Source organism: Ammodytes marinus, assembly GCF_949987685.1.
Source record: "Ammodytes marinus genome assembly, chromosome: 8".
Taxonomy (NCBI): Eukaryota; Metazoa; Chordata; class Actinopteri; order Uranoscopiformes; family Ammodytidae; genus Ammodytes; species Ammodytes marinus.
Window position 1 is genome coordinate 10,163,641 of NC_137212.1, and position 22,299 is coordinate 10,185,939.

General features: G+C 41.5%; 1 protein-coding gene across 1 annotated transcript in view; it reads left to right on the top strand.

Moving 5' to 3' along the window:
- The window catches only part of gmds (GDP-mannose 4,6-dehydratase), a 148,801-nt gene extending 126,805 nt beyond the window's left edge, over positions 1-21,996 (top strand). The window contains exons 10-11 of the mRNA XM_080032494.1: positions 19,806-19,874; positions 21,415-21,996. Of these exons, the coding sequence (XP_079888620.1) occupies positions 19,806-19,874; positions 21,415-21,477 (132 nt within the window). The 3' untranslated portion in view covers positions 21,478-21,996. The remainder of the gene's footprint in view (positions 1-19,805; positions 19,875-21,414) is intronic.
- Positions 21,997-22,299: the final 303 nt, after the last annotated feature.

Here is a 22,299-nt window from a genome sequence, read left to right on the forward strand (position 1 = left end):
TCCTCTCGGTAGAAGCCAGCGATAAGGGGAAATGTAAGGTAAGGAGAGGCCTTAGTGTTCTGACAGCAGTTTGCCGTGTTGATGGATTGAGGTGAATGTTTGAACACCAGACAGACATAAAGAAGCAAATGGCAAGCACATTTTATGAGCAGCAAGATTTATCCATTGCACAAGCTTTGTTGAGCTGCGCGGGCTGAATTTATGGCACTTGACACATGAAACGAGCTATCAGCGCTGAGTTTGAGTGTTTGGCAGGCGTCCATGGTGCTCACACAAAGGAAGCCTGAAATATTAGCATTATTTTAAAAGGTTTCCGTATATTAGCGAGGAATTGTGTCCTTTTTTCCAGAATGGTTCACAGTAAAGCCATTCACTTTTCCCCTTACCTGGAATTCTGCTGTCTGGAAAGATCGCTGACAGCAAGGCTCTCTGATGCCCTGGATGGAAAAATGATTGAGAACGCTAAAAGACGAGGTTGCAAAAGTGGTCGTACATTTTCACTCGTGGTTTAAATTTCAGTCAGTTACTACAGCTATTTAAAAAGCGTGCAAAATGATGACACGCTAAAATAAAAAGACGAGTAGATTAGATCTCCCTAGTCTAGATCAGTGGACTAGGGAATTCAATTTTTTTCCTTTTTTCTCAATATGATATTTATGTTTTTTTAATATTGTGCATCTGCATACATCAACATTTCTTCATTATCACCAATTATTTGTTTGATAAAATGTAATCCTTTAAATTGTTTGAAAATACATCACATCTTTCACGTGATGATAAAAAGAAGAGAGAGGAGTATCAAACTAGGTCTGTTGTCACAGGAAGTTTTGGCCAGAATTTGGACATCCTCTCCTCCTTGAACCTACAACGTGTTCAGGTTTAAAGTGCGGTTGTGAAACAATAGCAGTGCTTTAAGGGGTGTGGTGCACCTGGAAAATGTGACCAAAATAGAAGGGAAGTATCTGTTTTATTAACTCAAATCAGTCTCTTTCATTGTTATTGATTTGCTTGTGCCTGCTTGATGGTTCAGTTGCTCCCAAGACTGTGAAGTAAGTCTGGAATTTGCTTCTCCATGTGCGCTTCATTGAACACTAGCAGGCGTTGTTTGCAGTGGCTTGCATGGCTATTTTCCTTTACACTTACACAGATTTTGGTATACCATGAACACGTTTATTTTCGAAAAGGCATCAGATGTGTGTGTTGGCTTTTATGCAAGTGTATGTAACCCACAGCTACAGTACAAGCACAGTACAACTACTGCATTAAAAGGCCGTTGTGTTAACAGTAAGTAAAAATGGATCGGCTTTACATGGCTGATATTGAACAACAACTTTATACAGTAGTTCCTAAATGTGATTTGGTATATGGATCATTGTAAGACGTTGGTAGATTAGAGTTCAGATGGATAAGCTCCCCACTGAACAACGTCATGTTGACGTAACGCTTTCCTCTCTTTGGCTGTATGTTCGTCATGTCAGTACTCAAATTTCCATAGGCCTATAGTTATCTGATGGTGGCCACTTTTACTTCCTCTCTCATCGTTTACAACAACTATTACACTGGCTTCATGAAGAAAACATCTCTCTGAAGCTTAATTAATATGAGTGATGCTTCAATCTAGAAACATGATACCAAGCATTAACAAAGTGAATTGTGCAGTACATGCAATAGATATGTTAAGAAAAATACATTACAGTTCAAACAAACGTTAAAAATAATATCGGTATCGAATTTGAATAATGACATTTGCACACCCACGGAAGCCAGTGGGCTATACATTAATCGAAGTCTAAGTAAACATCTAAGTGTGTGTGTGTGTGTGTGTGTGTGTGTGTGTGTGTATTGTGGTGTGTAAGAAAATGATCACCTGTCAGTTTCAGTGACATTAAGCTCGTTCTCTGTGTCTAAGTGTCAAACTCTAATTAAAAGGGATTATGTGTCCAAAGAGCCACAACAGGATCAAAAGCAGATTTATGTGTGGAGACAGCACACTCGTGCACAGTTCACTCACATGCATGTGTTAGGTTTTGTTGCGGTGTTCCTCAGTATAGACGCAGTGATTTAAAGCATTGCTCTGCTGTCAGCCATGTGTGTATCATATTAAGCCACTTGTTTGACTCTTTTCTCCTGACTACGTGTTACAAAACAATTCTCCCCATTGTTTATTAATTTTAATGTTTTATTTCAATGATATCTTCAATAGAGGTACACAGGAATATACAGTTATTATACTATAGGTTTATGTTATATGTCCAATAGTTTTAATTAGTTCAGCTGTTTAGGTTACAGGACCAAATACATATAGCTTCTCCTACTTTGCCGTATTGGTGGATTTTATTAGCAGGAAGTCATCACAGGCTTAGAATTACCTCCCAGTGACCTGATCCTCTGCAGCGCTAAAATGCAGCCTATAACCGGGAGTGTAACAGAGACACACCAACACAATGACACAAAGAGGCCAACAGCGTGTTAAACATGTTTTCTAACCATGTCCAATTCTTTATGTGAATGGTCTCTGAGATCAGAGAGACTGTCTGTCAAGGGGACACTAAAACCGCTGTGTGGGTGAGGGAGGGGGAGTGTGGGAGAGAAGACGGAGAGTTTCCGACGGATACCACTCCCTCGCCACGCGTGAACTGATGTGAATTTAGGTGACAGGAGGCTTTAACCTCTGGGAAAGGATCTGTAAGGGGAAGATGGGACGTAGAGAGAGAGCTGAAAAATGGGATTGACCCTTAACCCTTCAGAGTCGGTAATGTGATCCTGGTATCTCTATTGTGGAAGGAGAGGGGTGGGGAGGAGGTCACCAGGGGAAAGGGAAGGTATAGCAACCACGCTGCACTGCTGATTTGAGCTTCCTGTGGTCAGCCACAGCTTGGAAACACATACAATTACTCACACACAAAGGTACATTTCAGATAAGCACTAAATGGAAAATGTATTTGGCATTACGAAAAACCTGGTGGAAAAAAACACAAAATATTGTGTGATCTGTAGATATGACCCGGAAATACAGACCCAGTCAAAATGGCTTGACACATTTTTTTTATATAAAATAATCAGACTACCACAAACACTTTCTGACCTTGGTAAAGGCTAGATTCAATTGGGTTTGAATACTAAGATAACCATTCTTGGAACTAGTTTTTGGTGTTTTTAATTCAGCTACATTTTGGAGGGTTGCTGCTTGGCACCTCATGGAGAGGAGCTCCACCAGGAGGTTGTTACTCAAATAATGGTCCATACCCCCTCCATGCATTTGGAGTCACCAGGGCAGCAGCTGGCACAGCTGGGAGGTGCACCTGGGTTTTTGCTGTGGCAACTGAGTGTTTTGCCCCTGATGCACTTGGCAATAAACCTAAAACATTCCATGAAATTAAATACGGCTCACTCAGTTTAAGACGTTCTAAGAAGACGTTTTCCAAATACTAGTGCAGAAACTTGTCCAACCAGATTTTAGATCTTTGTAAAACATTGTTTCACTTTTTTTTTTGCAGTGAAGACTGTGCCTTCAATAAATCAACTAAATAAAAAAGATGACATTTGTCTGTGTTTGGTTGCCTAGCTCTAAGAACAGTCTGATATTTGAAATAGTCAAAGCCATCAAGTTTTATCTTAATTTATGTCTGGGATATGAATGTGACAACAATCCAATACACATCTATTGTGTTAGTTGAAGATTGGGTTAGAATTTAGGAAAAATGCAGACCAGCCATATTGAAACAAGTTTAACTTTCCAATGCAAATGGTGCCTCACATGAGTATAGCTTGCTTAAAATAGATTATTTTTCCTCTTGACCTTTATTGTTTTAGCCCATTAAAATTTCAAGTAAATATGAAAATGAGAGGTAGCTTATCAGAGAGCACTGATCCTAAAGAAGAGCCAAACGTCATTGATATCAACAGTAATATAGCATGCAAAGCAGCCCAGGGATGTTGCGTCAGCTCTAACCTATAAGGATTTGAATAGTGTCAGGGGAGGAGGACATGATTTATTTTGTTGGATGCACATATCTACTTTCTGTCTTCCCCTACCCTGAAGGAAAAAAAACTCGTAATCCTCTTGAAACCTCTTATTGAGGAGTGGTAGGTTTAACTGTTCCTGTTGCAGTGAAAATAGTTGTAATATCACTTTTTAAAAAAAGAGTAAATGTTCATGTAAATTGATCCAAGAAAGCTCTTTAAAACATGAAAAAATGCACAGCAAAATCCCATTCCATTGCAAGTATATAATAAGGTATTCAGGGTCAATACAAGACTAAACTGATTGATAAATACAAGACCAGCTGCTTTTGTTCCCTTTTGTACAATTGTGTACACGTGTCTGTTTTCTTGAAGGCGAATGTAACTCATGTTCTCACTCTTCAGGTAGGAAACACCTCAATCAACTTTTACTAGCCTGTGTAGAGAAGGTTGGGTTCTCAGGGGCAGAAACTTGACTCTTCAGTGATTTATTGTTTAATTGAGCTGACTCGTTAAAGTTAGCTGTAATTGATGCCATAAAATAGCCTGGCCGCCAGCCAAACCCTGGGTTGTGTAATGCCACAGGTTTAGCCCGAGAATATTAAGACTACACCAGACACAGAGCAGAGAGTCTTCTGATTGCCTCTTTGTGTTTGAGTCGGACAGCTGAAACCAACTGAAAGAGCCGTGCTTCTTAACCCTGGCAGTTTGTGCAGGAGCGTTAGTCTGCTTGTAGGAGAAAGAGAGATTGTGGATTGTGTGTGTGTGTCTGGCAGTTTGGTATTTCCTGAAGGAGTTTCCTCCTACCGTCAGAGCGGAACCACCCTGGGCCCCTCAGCAGTCCAACCCACAGACTGACCCGGTACTGCTCCCAGAGAGAAACAGAGGGTATACATGGCAACAGTGTGGAGACCCGTTGGATTATGAAGTTGTTTGAATAAGGAGGAGCATTGATAATGGTGACAAACAGTGGAGTCGGTTGTTATTCAGGCAGGAACGCATGGCCTCGCCAAGTGAAGGCAGTGTCTCCAGTTCTGCTTCAGGCTGTAGGCAGCTTTCCAACACGTCTGAGTTTCTGTATTGCCCATATTTGCATACTTTGCCGTAACTCGTGCTGTGATGGATAGGTGTATCTTCGACACCTTATACCGAAATTTCGTTGGCCACTGTCTGCCCCAGGAGATAGCGAAGGAGCTTGGAGGATTGTGGGCCAGGATTCTTGTGCTATCAGCCAGCCTTACTCGGCCTGACGAGAGAAACCTGCCAGACTAGGTGGAAAGAGAAGGGGGAGAGAGGGAGAGAGTCCTGTTGACAGGGTGAGGTAGAGACGGGTGAGTTATGTCAGCCTGTGTCTTTGCCCCCTAGTCCCAGCTGGGCTTGATTACCCAGAGTTCTCCACTGAGCAGCTTCAGGGAACATGGCCGTCGGAGGGGAGGATGTGGGCAGGTTTTCAGACCTCAACCCTTTGGGCAAAACTGGGACTCGTGCCCGAGTGTGAGGATTATGAGAACGTAAGATAGAACAAATCAATCTTTCAAATTGAGTTTTGTTCCTGAAGGTTAACTCAGTTTCTGTTTTTGCACTTTTAAACAAAAGTGTTTCAACTATATCCAAGTTTGCTGCTTCTTACCCCAATGAAAAGTGTTTAACATGTTCATATTATGCCTCTGATACATTGATCACTACGGTCAGGCAATTGGGATGAAATCTCTCTAATTGGTTAACAAGTTCTCTTATATTCAGCTGTTTGGACATCTCTATACTTTTGAGAAAAGCAAACATACCAGAATCACATTTTTATTCCGTAATGCAATCAACAATTTTGAAACAGAGTTCTAACATGACAAGGATACTAAATCCAGCTTTCTGCCATGTGTAGAATTTAGAAAATACAGTTCTGGATTGATTTCATGAAAACATGGTGGATTTACTGCTGGGTTCTTCACTGAAGCATCGGTTCTTTCAGAATATATTACTCCTGCAGTTAGTGAACTGTGTCAACTGTGGGTCCTTTCATCATGTTTTAGGGCCCACTCACACTAGGGCCGTTTTCCTGTTCCGTGCTGCAAACGGAACAGGCAAACGTTCCGTGCTTCAGCACGGCACACCTCTCCCAAGTGTGCCGTGGCCAAGGGGCTGTTCCGTGCTGGAATACGGATGGCGTGGTCACACTAGCCAAACGTTCTAGACTTTAGTATGCAAATGAGCTTGGGCACGGGGCCGCGGCCCTAGTGTGAGTGGCCCCTTAGAATCTCACAGAAAAGGTCTCCATAACTGAAATACTAAATGGGTTGCTTGTCAAGGTTGCGATTACTAGGGGAATGAACGGACTCCCATGTTAATACAGCTGTTGTGTAATAAGGCAGCAATGAAATATGATACTTTTTAGGATTCAGTATGCTGTGATATTTGTCAGAGCGAAAACACTGCCTCTCAATGAAATCATGGCAATGTAAGATAGTGTCCCAAACTGCACAAACGTCCCTCTGGTGCCCCTTGTCTTCGCTGTGATCAGGGACAGAAAGAGAAAAAAAACAAGCAGAGCTAAGAGTCGATAGTTTGAGAATGACAGGAAGCCGGAAGGAAGGAAAGGAAAGGAGGAAAGTGAGTGAGGGATGGAGGTGTAGCAATGGCTCGGAGTGAAGTCGCTGAGATTTCAATGCATCTCTCTGCAAAAGTGTGTGTGTGTGTGTGTGTGTGTGTGTGTGTGTGTGTGTGTGTGTGTGTGTGTGTGTGTGTGTGTGTGTGTGTGTGTGTGTGTGTGTGTGTGTGTGTGTGTGTGTGTGCGCGTGTGCGTGTGCGTGTGCGTGTGCGTGTGCGTGTGCGCGTGTTTATAAACCAGAGAGTCAGGCAGTGTGTGTCTTGCAGGGCCGGTGTTTCCTGCAGTGTAATCTGAGTCTCTGGTGGAATGTGTGAACCACATCCGACTCCACTCCATTCGAGCCCCCGACTCACTCAATATCCCACTGTAAACAAGCAGGCTCTGCCAGAGTTTCTGGGACAGGACAGGTAGAATCACTATGTATACCCCTTCCACCCCGCCCAAAAGAAAATAAATAAACAGAATACAGGAAATACTTCAAAATAAAAGCACATCAAGAGTCGAGTGGTCAGCAAAATGTTTTCCTGCAAGGTGATATCGAGCTGTGACTTTAATTTACTGTGATTTCCCCAATGAACCTCCAGGACTTTATCATTGTGCATGTGAGTGTGAGTCTGTGTGTGCTTGCTTGTGTGTGAGGTTTAGACTAAGAGGTTAATTGTAGTGTGACCTCTCTAATGTCTTTCTCTGGCTTGTTATCTTGATTGGGTAATTAATTCTGGGGCTGCTCTCTTCAGTCACCCCAGTATTCACACACTCATATGCCTCTCTTTCACACACACACACACACACACACACACACACACACACACACACACACACACACACACACACACACACACACACACACACACTTTCGAACCCTCCTGAACTCAGGAGCCCCCACATTCCTATAACCCTAAGGCTGCTCCGCCGCATTACTTTTCCTCTCTCTCCCACTCTCTCACTCTTGCTCAATTTATTTCTCTTTCTCACTCAATCATTCTCGGAGCTCGCTCGTCCATCATATTGCGCTCCCTCCCACCTCCCTCTTTGTTGATTTGCTCGACACAAGTGGTGGAAGAACTATTCAGATCTTTTACTTCTGCAAAAGCAGCTGTTCCAAAATGTAAAAATAATCTACTCTCTAAATTGAAAATGTATAAAGATGTAAACTATGCTTTATAACAACCTGAGTTTTACTTTACTCGCTCCAATCATATGTCCTATTGGTTCCAACAGCATAATCTTCAGAGTAACGGCTAAGATCTCAAGATATCTGCGACTTTTCTAAAAATAGATTGCATTGAGCTGTCAATAAAAGCAGTCAGACAATCGGGCAACACACAGTTGTCTAGCAACGTCATCTAAACATTGTATTTGACGGTAAAACCAAAATGTTACTCTCCCACACAGTGTTGTTAATAATCTCTCATCTCAAAGTAAAACCCTGAGTGTGCACAGTAGCAATTACGTTTGTTCAACTGGTAAATCAGCCTTTTAAGTGGTTAATGTTTACGACAAGCAGTGTAGGTAATAATTTTATCTTTCATCTTTATTCTCTGTCCCAAATCAGTTTGGCTAACCTGTTTAACTACAATCTGACTGCACATTGCCTGTCTGACCCATTTGTTAGTGAGTGTTATGTTTCAAGCTTTCATAAGCCGATAAAAAAACAATGATAATCGGAGCAGCGAAAATGAAACCAAAGTTGTAACATAAAATGAATTTTACCTTTAAAGTCTTATCAACAAAATGTTCTTATGATATCAAAACCTGAGCGAGCTATGAGTCACAGGTACAAAGGACAGATTTGGAGTGGAGGACGGATTCCAACATGAACAGCAGCTTGATGGTAGCAACTAACAAACCTCTGCATTCACAATATGTGTGAACAGGTTCACCACTCGCACACACAGCACAATGTTTTCACTACCACTATTAACAACCAAGGAACAAACCTAAAATAAAATGAGACTTTTATCCACAGGTCTGAGAATATGGAGGCTTTCCCTACAACTGTCAAACCCATTTAGTGGGGTAAAAAGTGCAATATTTACCTGTGAATTAAAATCACACATACTGTACAAGAACCACACTAATGTACTTGAGCACAGGACTTAATCAAGGAAGTGACTTTCCGCCACTGCTTTCACTCCCCTCCTTGCAAATCTTTGGATTTTCTCGAGCATTGTGTGACTGAGGGACCACTTCCTCTCGACAACAGACAGCTCACCGTCTTTCTGCCCGGCTGTATCACTCTATCACCAGCCAACAGATGTAGAAAGAGAGAGTTGGTGTGGAAGGAGGGAGAGACTGTGTTGGCTCGCTACACACACTCTCTCAGGTTGTGGCTCTCCCTGTTTGGGCACGATGAGGACGGCAGATTATTGGGGCTGATAAGATGAGGAATGCTGCAGAGAGAGGAAACGCCGTTCGGGAGGAGATAGCCATATAGAAAGACTCTTCCCTCCTCCTCCACATATGTCATCCAACCCACCCCACACACACACACACACACACACACACCCTCCAAAGACACCAACACCGCTCTCTTCCTCTCCTTCTGTCTCCCTTCACGCCGCTGTGGCAGGATAGAGACTACAGGAGGAAGAAGGGAAGGAAGATAGGGATTGAAATCCATTGACCCAGGACAGATGGGCATGCCCATTCAAGCCCTCCCTCTTACTCCCGCTTGCCCTCCTTTTGTCCCTCTGTTTATCTCTGCTGTTTACTTCACTTCAGTGATAAGATGCTACATTCTATAACACTGCAAAGCAATCCGTAGTATTAGCAATAGTTTGTAAATTATCCAGAATAGTCGGGGAACGATATTTGAAAATATATATATATTTCATTTCTAACCACATCGTGCCAGGGTGGAGAAACCAATCTGCAGACGGATATCTCAAAATGTTAGGAGAAATACCAAACTTTGGTATGGCCTGATACCACATCAGAAAGTGAGAAAACTTTATTTATTTGAATTTGAATTTAAAATGCATTTGCTAATACAGACTTCCCACTGCTATTTGAGCCCCATTGATTTTTCCTGCGACCACTGAGCCTAAAGAATACCTGAACATGTTTTTCTACACTATCATCAGCAATAGATTTTCCAATAGATTTGTCAAAGTTTTAGGCCCCGAATTTTAGCAACTTGGAACCAAATCCAAAATTGAAAAGGCCTTTCAGATATAAATAATGATATAGAATATTTCACTGGCTTTGATCTCTTTTACCACCACAATTTGTACTCCAAAGTATGTGTGTTTAAAGCATTCAGGGCCGGTTTCGCAGACATGGATTAAGCCTAGTTCTGGACTAAATTGTACTTTCAATGGACAATCTCCATTCAAAATTCCATTTAGTCCAGGACTTGGCTTAATCCATGTCTGTGAAACTGGCCCATAGTGTTTTAGACAGTCATTGTTTCACAAACTTAAAAAAAATTAAAATTAAACTAGATGCAGAGAGAATGAACGATAGCCGGGGAGACTCAGTGCGTAGGGAGGAGGTTGTACATTAGCATGTTCAGAGAGCAGCTGAGGTGAAAAGAGAGAGAGAGGGAAACAAAGAGCGAGAGACTAATAAATAGTGTGTTGGGAACTGAGCGTTACAGACTGCACATTCTGTGAAAAAACCTTGTCTGACCCCGACACCAGAGCTCAGCCAAGGCTTGAAGGAGTTGACATACAGTATCACTGTGTATGTGCATGTGTGTACGATATAACCTATTTGTCAATGTCCCCTTTACCAAAACAGCTCCTAAAGTTGGCAGGTTGTAACATATTGTGTATGTGTTGCATGATAATATGCAGTGTATAGCTCTATAGATTTTGATTGGCAATGATATACATTTTTTATTTTGCAGAATTAAATTTCTCTATTTTCCCATATCTACTCTATCTATTCCTTATAACCCTGTTGATCGTCTTGATCATGCTATCCCCTTGGGGTTTCCATCCTTCCTACCCGGGTCGGAAACCCCTGCACTCTGTAGATGTGTCACAATGTCTCCTCATGCAGTCATGTATATCAAGTTGAAAGATGCAAAACCCTGATTTATTGTGTTTTTGGGAAATACTGTTTTCAAATTTGCAAATGTTTGGAGTTTATAGTAAAAACATCTTTCCCATTAGGCACAGCTGTACAACACCAGGTTGCACTGCAAACATACAAGTCCAGTTCATCCCAGTGATGTAAACCGGTGATTCTCAGTCACAGAATGACGTCTCCTGATAAAAATACATACAGTTCTGTGTCCTTGGAAAGCCGCCACTCAAGTGTAGTTTTCCAAGAACACAAGTAGGTCTTTATGTGGGAGTAATGCACATAATGGTATATTCTGAGCCAGTAGAGACTTGCATATTTATATCATGTGTAAGAATAAACATGCACACAGTTGAGCAATACATTGAGTTACCATAAAGAGCACTTACTAAAAAGTCTAAACGAAAGCAAATCGAACCTAATTTTCATTTCCAAATGCATGGGTTGCCTGTTTTGCAATGCACCCTATTCTAAAGCTGTATCTAGCCATGTCGCTGTTGTTTCTGTTGAGAAATATGTTATTTAAGTTCACTGGGGTGAAGGCCTACACTAGAAACATAAGACCCAGATTATTCTCCAGAATAATTCACAAGGAGTTCTCCAGCAATCACCATCGACCAAAACACAGAGGCTGGGTGTCAAAGCCCAGACTGAACCCTCAGTGCTTCAGAGATTATTACACAACAATTAAGATAAGGCGGGATGTCATTTTGCTCTCTCTCTCTCTCTCTCGCCCTCACTCTCTCTTTGTAGTATGATTGTAAAGAATGTTGTTTAAAGAAGGGAAATTATGTTCGCCTTTGATGTCTCCTGAAATATGAAACATCTGAGGCTGACTGAAATGCTAAACACTCATCACACACACACACACACACACACACACACATTTTGGCTGTATTACACAAAGTGCTATTTCACCCAAATTACATTATACAAACGTGCAAACAGACTAAACACACATTTCAATTTTCACTGAAAATTACTTAACTGCACAGTTTCAGCTTGACTTCAGTGAAAGTGAACCGTCACCTGAGCCCCAGACTCTCTTTTTCACTCCCTCCCTCTCTCCTCTCTATCTCCCTCCCTCGGTCTCTCACTTTCTCAGTCTGCAGCTTTCTGCTGACTCCAGGAATTATGATCTGTTTCCCGTCCGCAGGAATAATAGAATACAGGAGGTGGGGGTGGGGGAGGGAGGGAGGGAGGTCGGCAACAGCTTAGTGGAACAGTAGTGAGGAGTCCAGCTCCACTGTGGTTACACTATGTGTGTGTCTGCAAATGCACTTATATCCAGATGTGCGAATGTGCGATATTTTCCTCTTCATTTCCATAAACTTCACACATTAAAAGATTATCCTTGGACGTGGACGCACACACACAGAAAACATATTGAACCTTGATTAACAGCCATGAATCAGCGCCCTCCTCCAGTTATCTTGACAGTAAACGCCTGACGTATACAACCGGGCGGCAGGCCTGGGGATCTCTCTATCTCTTTCTCTCTCTCTCTCTCTCTCTCTCTCTCTCTCTCTCTCTCTCTCTCTCTCTCTCTCTCTCTCTTTCTCTCTCTCTCTCTCTCCCTCGAAAAGCACTGGCAGAGCCTTCGGGCACTTAACACTATCGGCAGTTAGATCCAGCCGCTCGAGTGTGTTTGGAGTGTGTGTGGAGTGTGTCCTCAGCCACGTAAATATTTATCACACGGCTCCCAGAGGAATTTTAATGAGCACTGATGGAGAGCAATCAACACAGCAGAGCCTAGAGAGAGAGAAGTGAAGTGACAGTTTGTGATGTGATGTTTTGGCTTTTTAAATATCACAAGTGGCATTTACTGTTTTCCTGTGGAGATTCACACTTTCCTGCTTTTCTGCTAATTGTTTCCTGTTATTTTATGTGTTTGTGTGTGTGTGTGTGGCGTCCGTCTGTAAATCAAGATGTTTACCCTTTTAATATGTGAGGCTGCCGTGTGTGCATGTGTGCGTGTGCGTGCGTGTGTGTGTGTGTGTGTGTGTGTGTGTTGTAGTAGTAGTAGTAGTAGTACTAGTAGTGTACATACTCATCAGGGTGACAGGGCCACCCTTTAGAGGTCACTTAACACATTGTGTGCAGGCCAAGCTGCATGGGGAGTCGGGGAAGGAAACCTGAGCTATAACTCACACCGCTACACTCTCTCACTCTCCCTCACACACTGGACCTGACCTTTGACCCTGTGGCTGGGAGCGGCTAATAACTGTCTTGGATTTCTAGGGACGCAGCATCTCACAATTTATTTGAAATGCATTTCATTGGTGATTTACCAGCTCGGTGAAAAAAATAAACAGAGAATCACTTTCATCACCCCTAAATCAAGATCACTTCATTCATTCATTCAATCAATTAATTTAAAATTCCAGGATTTCTCAAGGTGACAAATCATTTGCCTGTAATTCAATAACACCTCTTTTTTTCTTTGCTTTATTTGAACTGGAAGTGTGTGGAAATCTTTTTGTACCTGTCAGATTGTTTCAATTTAATAGTTTTAAAGCCCTAAAGAGGTCAAACGTTTACATTTTTAGAATGAAAAAAAAAAGATATTGAGTAAATCCATTGTCTCGGTTATTAAGCATGGTGCTGTCAAAGCATATTGTTCAGGGTTTGCTGTGTGCTGCAAGTATAATAATTAGGAATGTTGAAGAAAAAGAAGACAGCCAGAGGTATGCACATTACCACATCGGTCTCTTATTTCATCCCACCCTCCGTCCTAGCTGAAGCTGGGGGCCTTTTCTGCTTTAGAGGAAGTGATAAGTCGAGGCGATGCTGGCGGAGGTGCGCTAGAAATTGACCAGTGACAGATTTGTGACTCTGGGCCTGAACAACTTGGAGTGATGAAGCTCTTTTTTGTGTGTCCCTACCCCACACACTTCTACCAGCTCTCACACACACACACACACACACACACACACACACACACACACACACACACACACACACACACACACACACACACACACAGCAGCTTCAATGTTCCTACAGACAGACAGACAGGCCTTTGCTCATGTCTCCATTGCTGTCATATTAGCAAGTCATCCTGGATATAGAAAGCCCACAATGAGTGAGTTCAGATTGAGTTCTTCCATCAAAAACCCCCCAGCAAAGGTCAAGGTTCAGAACATCTGGGTCTGGTCAGAACATCTGGGGACATGGAGGCCGTGAGCTTGGGACGCTCACAGCATTCTCTGCCCTTTTTTTATCTGAATTTCTTTTGAAGTCTCTGTATTCACAGCCTCATGTCCACTACTGTACAAATACCAGAGACGCTACTGGACTTCCAAAACCACATCATAGTCTCCCAGCATGCAAGCTTCAGAGAGAGAGAGAGAGAAAGGAGAGAAAGAGAAGAGTTGTTTTCTTGAGAACGTTTGATCTGTCTCCCGTAAGTGGGTGGGTTTCAAGTAGTAAGAAAAATAAATACAATTTAGGGACGTTTAGCATTTTTTTCCTACATATCCATACATACATGCTGTAGGTCCTTGTGTGTGTGTGTGTGTGTGTGTGTGTGTGTGTGTGTTTGCACGTTGCTACATGGTTATGTGCATGCCCTCATATGTTTGGGGGTCAGCACTGGTGTGCTGTGTGATTTATTGAACGGCCTTTCAGTGATACCAGAATTCCTTTGCGTTAAATGCCTGCTCTGAGTGCCTTTTACTGCCGGCGTGCTTTATGGACCATGATCACACTCTATTTGTCTCTGACTTTTTACATTTCTAAGGATTATTTTTTATGGCTTTTCATCTTTATTAGTTACGATTGTAGAGAAAAAGGCATGACGGGAGAGTATGGGGAATTATTAGGCTGTGTAGTTGGCGAGCAGATATTGAAGTTAAGATGTTTTAGAAGAGCCGAAGAGATTTACCACTCTTTGCATCTGTGCGTGATATTGTGTCATCAACGTTATGGAAACAGAAGTATAGAGAACTAAATAAAAGTATAAATTGTCTTTAGTACTAAAATCACTCATATTATCTTCCTGTTAAGGAGAGTCTCAAAATATTGTATCTTGGCAGAAATGACAAGATGTTCACATTTTCCTACCCACTCGTATTCCTTTATCTTAGAATATGGACTAAGACAAGAACTTGGTTCTACTTCCCGACCAAACCCTGACAAGAACAAAGACCACGGAGTTGCCGGTGTTTCAGAGGCCAGAAGAGAACACACAACAACAGCTCTAAATTGGACAAGTTAGATGATGAGCCTCTGAATAGTCGTAATTGTCTGCTGGTGGATTTATCAGGTCAGCTTGATACATCAAAATTTGGGTCAAAAAAGCTCAAAGGTCCATGATCCAAAAGATTATCTAGGTATCAGAACGCTTTGCTATAAGGTTATTTCTGCATTTGGTTTATGGCCAGCTGAACTTGGAGGTTAAGCCACGTAATTTAATTGATCTGGCAAAAAGAAAAAACATTTTGGATTGTGCAACATTTATGGATTTGGTACTGCAACTTGTTCAATCAAAGCCTTTTGAATATGTTAGCACCGATTTCATAACTCTGATGTCCCTTCTTGAGCTGCAACCTCTGAGGTTACAATGGATACTAACCCATTGAAATGACTTTGAAAACCGATTTTTTTCAGAACCAAAGATTCATGAGCTTCTGTGTTGAGTTACATTGAGCTTAGTGTTCTTAGTAAATTGTGTGAAAAATCACACCGCTGCATGGTGTACAGTGTAGGTGATGATGGGCATCACGGTGACCATGGTGATAACTGTAAACAGTAACAGCTGTGATGTGTCTGTGTTCACGCTACTCTGCTCTGCTGTAAATCCATCAGACATTCTAACAAATAAAAATCTGGTCTCAGTTTTTCTAACATGCACATCAGAGAATGTTCTGCTCACTCACAGGCCTGCAACATGGTCTCAGATGAGGAGTGGACATAGCTCATATTGTCATGTAATCTTTAAAGTGTGTCTAATTCTCCCAGGGCGTGGGACACATTTTGTCACGGCTAATTTTCAGCTTTCTTCCACCAGTTGTTGTTATTATCACTGCTGCACATTTTTCAGACATGGGCAGAGCGCTGCTTTAAACAGGATGTACCAAAAAACTTTGGGTTTGGTTCCAAATCGGATCCATATGAAGATTATATTGTGCCCCCATCTGTTAGTAGTTCGTGTTGAATTATTTGCTACATGCTGTGTTTGGGGTGAGTTCACTTGGCCGTAGAAGGCTCTCGTTAGCAGTTTGGAAGCTGCTTTTATTTCACTGAGCCGGCGCTCTGCAGACGGATCTGCGAGGGTGAGATTGTCTGTCACCTGCAGAAATCCAGCTTGAGAAAGACCAGGCGCTGGATTAGCTTCCTGGATGCTGAACTGTGTGGTTGTCTGCTAAGACGGCAGACTTAGCAGACAAGAGTCTGATTTCAACAGATGTTCTCCTTCTATGCTCCTGATGGAGATTTCAGAGGCAAGGACCATGATGACGAAGATGATGAAAACTTCCAGTTAGCGCAATGGTAAATTAGAAAAAAATTCTGACGTTGGTGCCAGAGTTTTGGTACAAGTACAATGTTTTACATATGCAATATCCCTTGTTCATTGAACAAAGTATGCAAGACCTCTCAGTTCCTTGGTCTTTAACGCAAACAGCATTACGGAAACTTTTCAGACATAAAATTTGAATTGCACCGAGCATCTGATGTCAACTTTGGTGCCAGTGATCATCTTTCATGTGAAGAAACGTCTCTACAGTTATTCTGTGTCTGGCACAGTTTGTACTAAATTGATGATTCTAATGTCTCTAGAAATTAATTAAACCACTGGCCAAATAAGCCAATTTATACTTCTCACTTCCACGCGGCCACAAGGATCCATGTGTATGTTTCGTCATCTGGCTTTGTCTTTGTGGACTGTACACGCCAACAAACATGTTTCCGTCCTTGAACCCCAATGCATTAAAAACAGATTTGCGTCGGTTCTGGACTCTCTACGCCTTGGACCTCAGTATCTGATGTCATGGATCCAACATGGGTGATAAATACTGTAAATATGTAGTACAGCGATCATAGACTGTAGTAAATATACGAGAATGATCATTTAGTTTTGTCTGTTCATGCAGTCTTTCACAAAACAGGGGGGTGGGGTGGTGGCACAAAACTAGAAAAAAAACTTCTTCTGCATCTCCATACACTAAATGTACCAGGATAACACTGATTTACTTTATTGTTTGTATTGGAATTTGCTGCTTTAAGTTTGGCAGAGGTATACTTTTACCTGTCAGTCAGCCTTAGCCAGAAACAGTCAAACTCATTCTTGTATTTGACAGTTGCACTGCATCATCTGAAGTGAATGAAAGATCTAATTAGTGAAGCTACTCACCGCAGGTAGTTACAGGTCAGGGCATACATTGCAGGGACCTGTAGTGCGTTCGGTTGTTGTTGCCTAACTGTGGCAGGTATTGCCTGAGTCTCAATACAACCTAGTCTTAAGTTACCTCCCATGGTAACTTAAGACTAGACTCATGCCATCCTCCTTTGGCAGTTCATTTCACTTCATTGGATTAACATATGCATGCATACAAAAACCACACAAAAGGCTTCTTCAGTGTTACTTTTCTTTTTACTCTACAGTACACCAATTTTTAATTTTTTGGGAACAAGCCTCTGACGAGCTCATTTCAGATAAGACGCCCACCATCTTGGCTTTCATCAACCAATGAACAACGGACCTGGAAACGTGTTGGTCGCAAAAATCTTAAACCGGGTTTGGTTTCTACTTAAAAACGTATTAACTGTAACACTTGACTTCAGAGCAGCTTCAGTGTTCACGGCCAAAGCGAAGCCAGTTGATGTTTCCTTTATGCCAGCTACGAAATGTTCTCCATTACAAACCCCAATCAATATAATTATGAAGCAAGTGGATTATTTAATGTAATTGTGGAGTAAGTCACCCTTTAATAATTGCATTCAGCCCCATGATAAATTATGTCTCATTGCTGTAGGTAATTAGTCTCAAAATGTTTCCAGTTATGGCCAAAGAGCCAAAAATGGCTGTGAGTAATGTACAGAGCGGCTCACATGAGAAAGAGCTGTTTGTCCTGCTGCTGCAGACGGAGGAGAAAATGGGCTGAAGCTTTAATCTGCTGGGCTCCCTGTGAAGTTAAAATATATTTTTTTTAAAGGGCTGCTCAGTTTGAAAACGTGGTTCAATTCCAGGTGAGCGTCGTCGCACACTGAATCGGCCTGTACTTGTTCACTACTATGTGTGTGTTCAGTGTTCTTGCCTTTGTGTGTAATCAGGAGAGTGTGATTAAGCGCCGTGGAGCCTCGCTGAGATGTGGGTCCCTGCTCTCTAAAAGGCTGAACTATGCCAGTGCCACTGTGAGCGTTCCTCTGTAATAAGATCAGCCAGAAAAGACATTTTCAAGAGGTTCAATGTCAGACAAAAACACTGCCCTTTATTTTACAACACGGTCGCATGTGTGCTTCTGACCGCGAGCTGTTTTCTTTATTTGTTTTGATGAAGCATCTTAGTTCCAATTATTGGACATTTTTATACCAAACAGTTTAGACCAACATGTCCTTCCATTGTGTGCTAACAGTTTAAGGAAGACCCTTTCTTTTTTTCAATGTGACAATGCTCCCTGTACACAAAGCCAGGTCCCAAATACAAATGGTTTTCCAAGTTTTGTGTGGAGGAACTGAACTGAGTCCAAACCTCAAACCCCAACCAATACCTTTGGATGCTGTATATTGATTTGTAATGCAGCATTGAGTTTCACCTGTTGATTCTCTTGACGCTCAGTATGTATTGGACGTGATCTGGCCGTGCAATGTTTCAATTATATTCCCCACAGTAACTGTGTTTACATTATTTCATTCACTGTGATAAACGCAACAATGGGAAGGTCCATCTTGTTCAATTGGTTAATATCAAACTATTGTGTGAAGTTGCTGTATTCATGACCATCGTGGTGGGCAAGACATTTGCAGTGGAGCAGGCTATTTTAAAATGTTACCAAAAAGAAGACGTCGACCCTACTTTTCTTTTTCCTTCTTGCTTCGAGTTGTTTTCACTTAAATTAATCCCTAGCGGCATCTGAAACCTGGAGGCCAAGCTGACCAATCACAGTTACACTTTTTCTCAGGAGGGGCCTGTAGGCTTGTAGCTGTGGCGACCACATGCATAGGCTCTGTAGCTACACTGTAACCCCTCCATGTACAACTATAAATCAACGTAAGGCTCTTCTGGCTGAATTAAAGCAGATCTCTGCATCCAGGTTTCAAAATCGAGTGGAAAACCCTTCCCAGAGGAGTGCAGGCTTTTTATGGCAGAAACTAATGCCCATAGTTTTGGAATGTGATGCTCGGCAATTGCATGAGAGTGAAATGTGTCTTTGTGTACATGCTTTTCAGTACGAGCATATACAGTATATATATACAGTATATATGCAGATATCATTTGAATCTCTGTACAGAGAGAAACCCACAAATAAAGAAAGGAAAATACATGAAGTGTATCCGTTAATTGAAAAAAAGAGATTGTTCCTTATTCAGATTTCACCACAACATTTGATTAGATCTCTTGAGGCCAACATGTGTGTTTCTGATACAAACTTGTGTGGATGATGCCTCGGATGGAAAAAAAAAGAAAAGTGAAATGGAAATAGAAGTCAGAGAAAGAGGGAGAGAAAATGAAGCTTAGCAAACATAGAGGAGGTGCAAGGAAGAGTTTTTTTTTTACTGGCTCTTTGGTGGTCTCAAGCAGGGTCTTGCTGGATCTTGAACCCGGTGCAAAACACAACAGGGGAGAAAATGAGTTAGGGGTAGATGGGGGTGGAGGGGTGAGAGGGGGGTCACACCACCAGAGTCCCACAATTCATCATCCTCTGGCACCGACGGGGGCTGTCTGGACGCATCGGTGGTGGGGAGCAGAGAGGGGGGGGATTGATGGCCAGCGAGACTCTGTGACCCCCACCCCCCCCTTGCCCCAGAGAGAGGAGAACCGTGTGTGTGTGTGTGTGTGTGTGTCCAATCATCACCCTCCATCGCTTACATCCTGTTAGAGCTGTCAAGTTTGGACATTGAGTTGAATCCCAGTATGTCTTTATATGAGGGCGACACATCAGATCAGACATGACAGATGATTTGCTTTTCTTTCCCGCCTCTCCCCCTCCCCCTCTCTCCCTCCCTCTCCCTCCCTCCCTCTCCCTCTCCTCTTTCTTTCTAACAGGAATACCTCCAAGGCGACAGCAGCAAAGCATTCAAGGAATTGGGGTGGAAGACAAAGGTGACTTTTGAGGTACGTGTCACACACCTGGATGGGGATGGGATGACGTGGTTTGAATTCAATATTGTGAACATATGAATGTGAAACACACAAATACAGACATTCAATTATTTTAGCTGGAAGAAAAAAAAAGATGGCGGAGTTAGAAAAGGGAGGACTCGGCTGTACTGTAGAGAACCAGGTGTCTGTATGTCTATATATGTGCAGCAGACGGTAGGTGGGGTTAGAGAGGTGTGGTTGGGATTCATATTTCTTGTATAGTAAGTTAGTATAGCTTACCTTTTTTTATACCACTTTTGACAAAAAAAAGGATTTACCAATATGCCTACAGATGTCTGTGTAATCCACACAAGAGAAAAATTAGCAACGAGTACGGGTCGACTGTTATGTCTTAGTGAGTGATCATGTGTTGTATCAGACTGATATGAACTTACTGTACATGAGGGGAATATGAAATTGCCTGCTTTCATTGGAAACGTTTTTATGCCAAACTTTGATGGAATGCATGGAATTTAATAACTACAAAAGAAGGAAATATGTTTCCAATATATCTCAAGATATTGCGAAGGTATGCACATCCATATATAAAATCAAATAAAACTATGTTCAACTGTCTCCACACATGTGAAGCAATGACACAGATACATTTTTTGTTTGTTTTTTAATTACATCTATCTGATCATAGACTGTGGTGTGGAATGTTTGGGTTACACTGAAAACAAAGTGATACTTTTTTTTTTTTTTTTAAGATATTTTTTTGGCATTTTTTTATGCTTTATTGATAGTGTAGAGACAGAGTTGAAATGGGGCAGAGAGGAGAGTGACATGCAGAGAACGACCGCGGGCTGGATTCGAACCCGGGTCCGCTGCTGGCCGAGGCCCATGGGGGGGACGCCCTACCAACTGAGCTAAGGGCGCCTCCAAAGTGATACATTTTTTGCTAGAAATATATAAACGTTTTTTTTTTATAACAAACCTTTTTGATTACAAAAAAATCCAAAGTTCCCTGATATTAAAATGTGTATAAACACAAGCAGAACTTAAGACAATAATTGAAAAATAAATTGATAAAATACACTGTAAAAGTATAAGGATTATAAATTAAATCAGGATCCGGGTGATGTGAGGAAAAGACTCCTGACACGCAATGACAATGTTGGGTATTTTAGGGTTTCAATCGATGCCTGAACAAAAAAAAACCCAGAGGTTCAATATCTAGCTCTAACCATCATTGATTGTTCAGAAAACATGTTGCCTGAAAGTCAATAAATACTACTGAATTACTGCCAATCCCTAACACCTTGTGGATATAGAACTATAATTGTATTTATTTACTTTCTTCAGCCAAGATATAATTCTCATGGTGTGTCAAGGCAGGCGTACTATAAACCACAATGTAAATAATAAAAACAAATCATTTTAATTACAACCAGTGGCTTTACTGTGTGTTTTTTTTTAATCAGGAGATGTATTTGTTTTAGTGTAATTTTTCATTCAGAAAAGTTACTTAATGAAATGAAATATTGACTTGTGACCTGGTTTCCCTGTGCAGGAGCTGGTGACCGAGATGGTGGAGTCTGACATCGCTCTGATGAAGAATAACCCAAACGCCTGAGGAAGGATCAGCCCAAACATGTTGCCACTCCTGCACTCCTGCGTTCTGCTACTGAGACCAACGGTGGATGAAACACACAATATTTGTAACCTTGTATGGCTTTTTCTCAAAATGAAGTAATTGTGTCCTTTTCCTCTTTATTTTTCGTTAAAAGGTGTTAGGTGGAAAACAAGTTGCCTGTGCCTTTATCTGTCTTTGTCTCTTTCTTTCCAGCGTCATGTCATGTCGATCATGTTGTGTTATCACATAGCACAGATGCCTTTTTATACTTCAAACACTGATGGTGTTCTAATTTATATAGATTGCAACTTTTTATGGGTTTATTCAAGTCTTTTTTTGTTTGTTTTTGGTCTGTGACTTTCTTTCATAGGATGAAATGGCAAAATATAAAAGTAAATGGAAGGATGAAGATTTTTATTTTTTACTGTAAATGGGAATCAATGGGTTTATTAATCGTCTGACATATAAATGAAGAATATGTAATCATTGGGTACAATAAAGGTCCTTTTACATGATGTTCCACTGTGTCTGATTACATTTTCTGATGCTGCATCAAACTGATTTAGAAAATAAAATGGGTACAATTAATAATGTTAATAGAAGAACTAAGATGGTTGCATCCAGATGTTAAATGGTTGTTTCTTTTTGTGTGTTTTGGTTTGCATGCTTTTCTTTCATCCCTTTAGGCCCAATGAACGTGTGAGAAATGAAGGCAACAACTCCAGGTTTGCATGTGTGTTACACTGTGTGTGTGGTGTCCCTGGTTGTACAGAGGTCGGTTGGCTCAGCTCCTGTCGTTTCTCTCTCTCTCTCCTTTGCTCT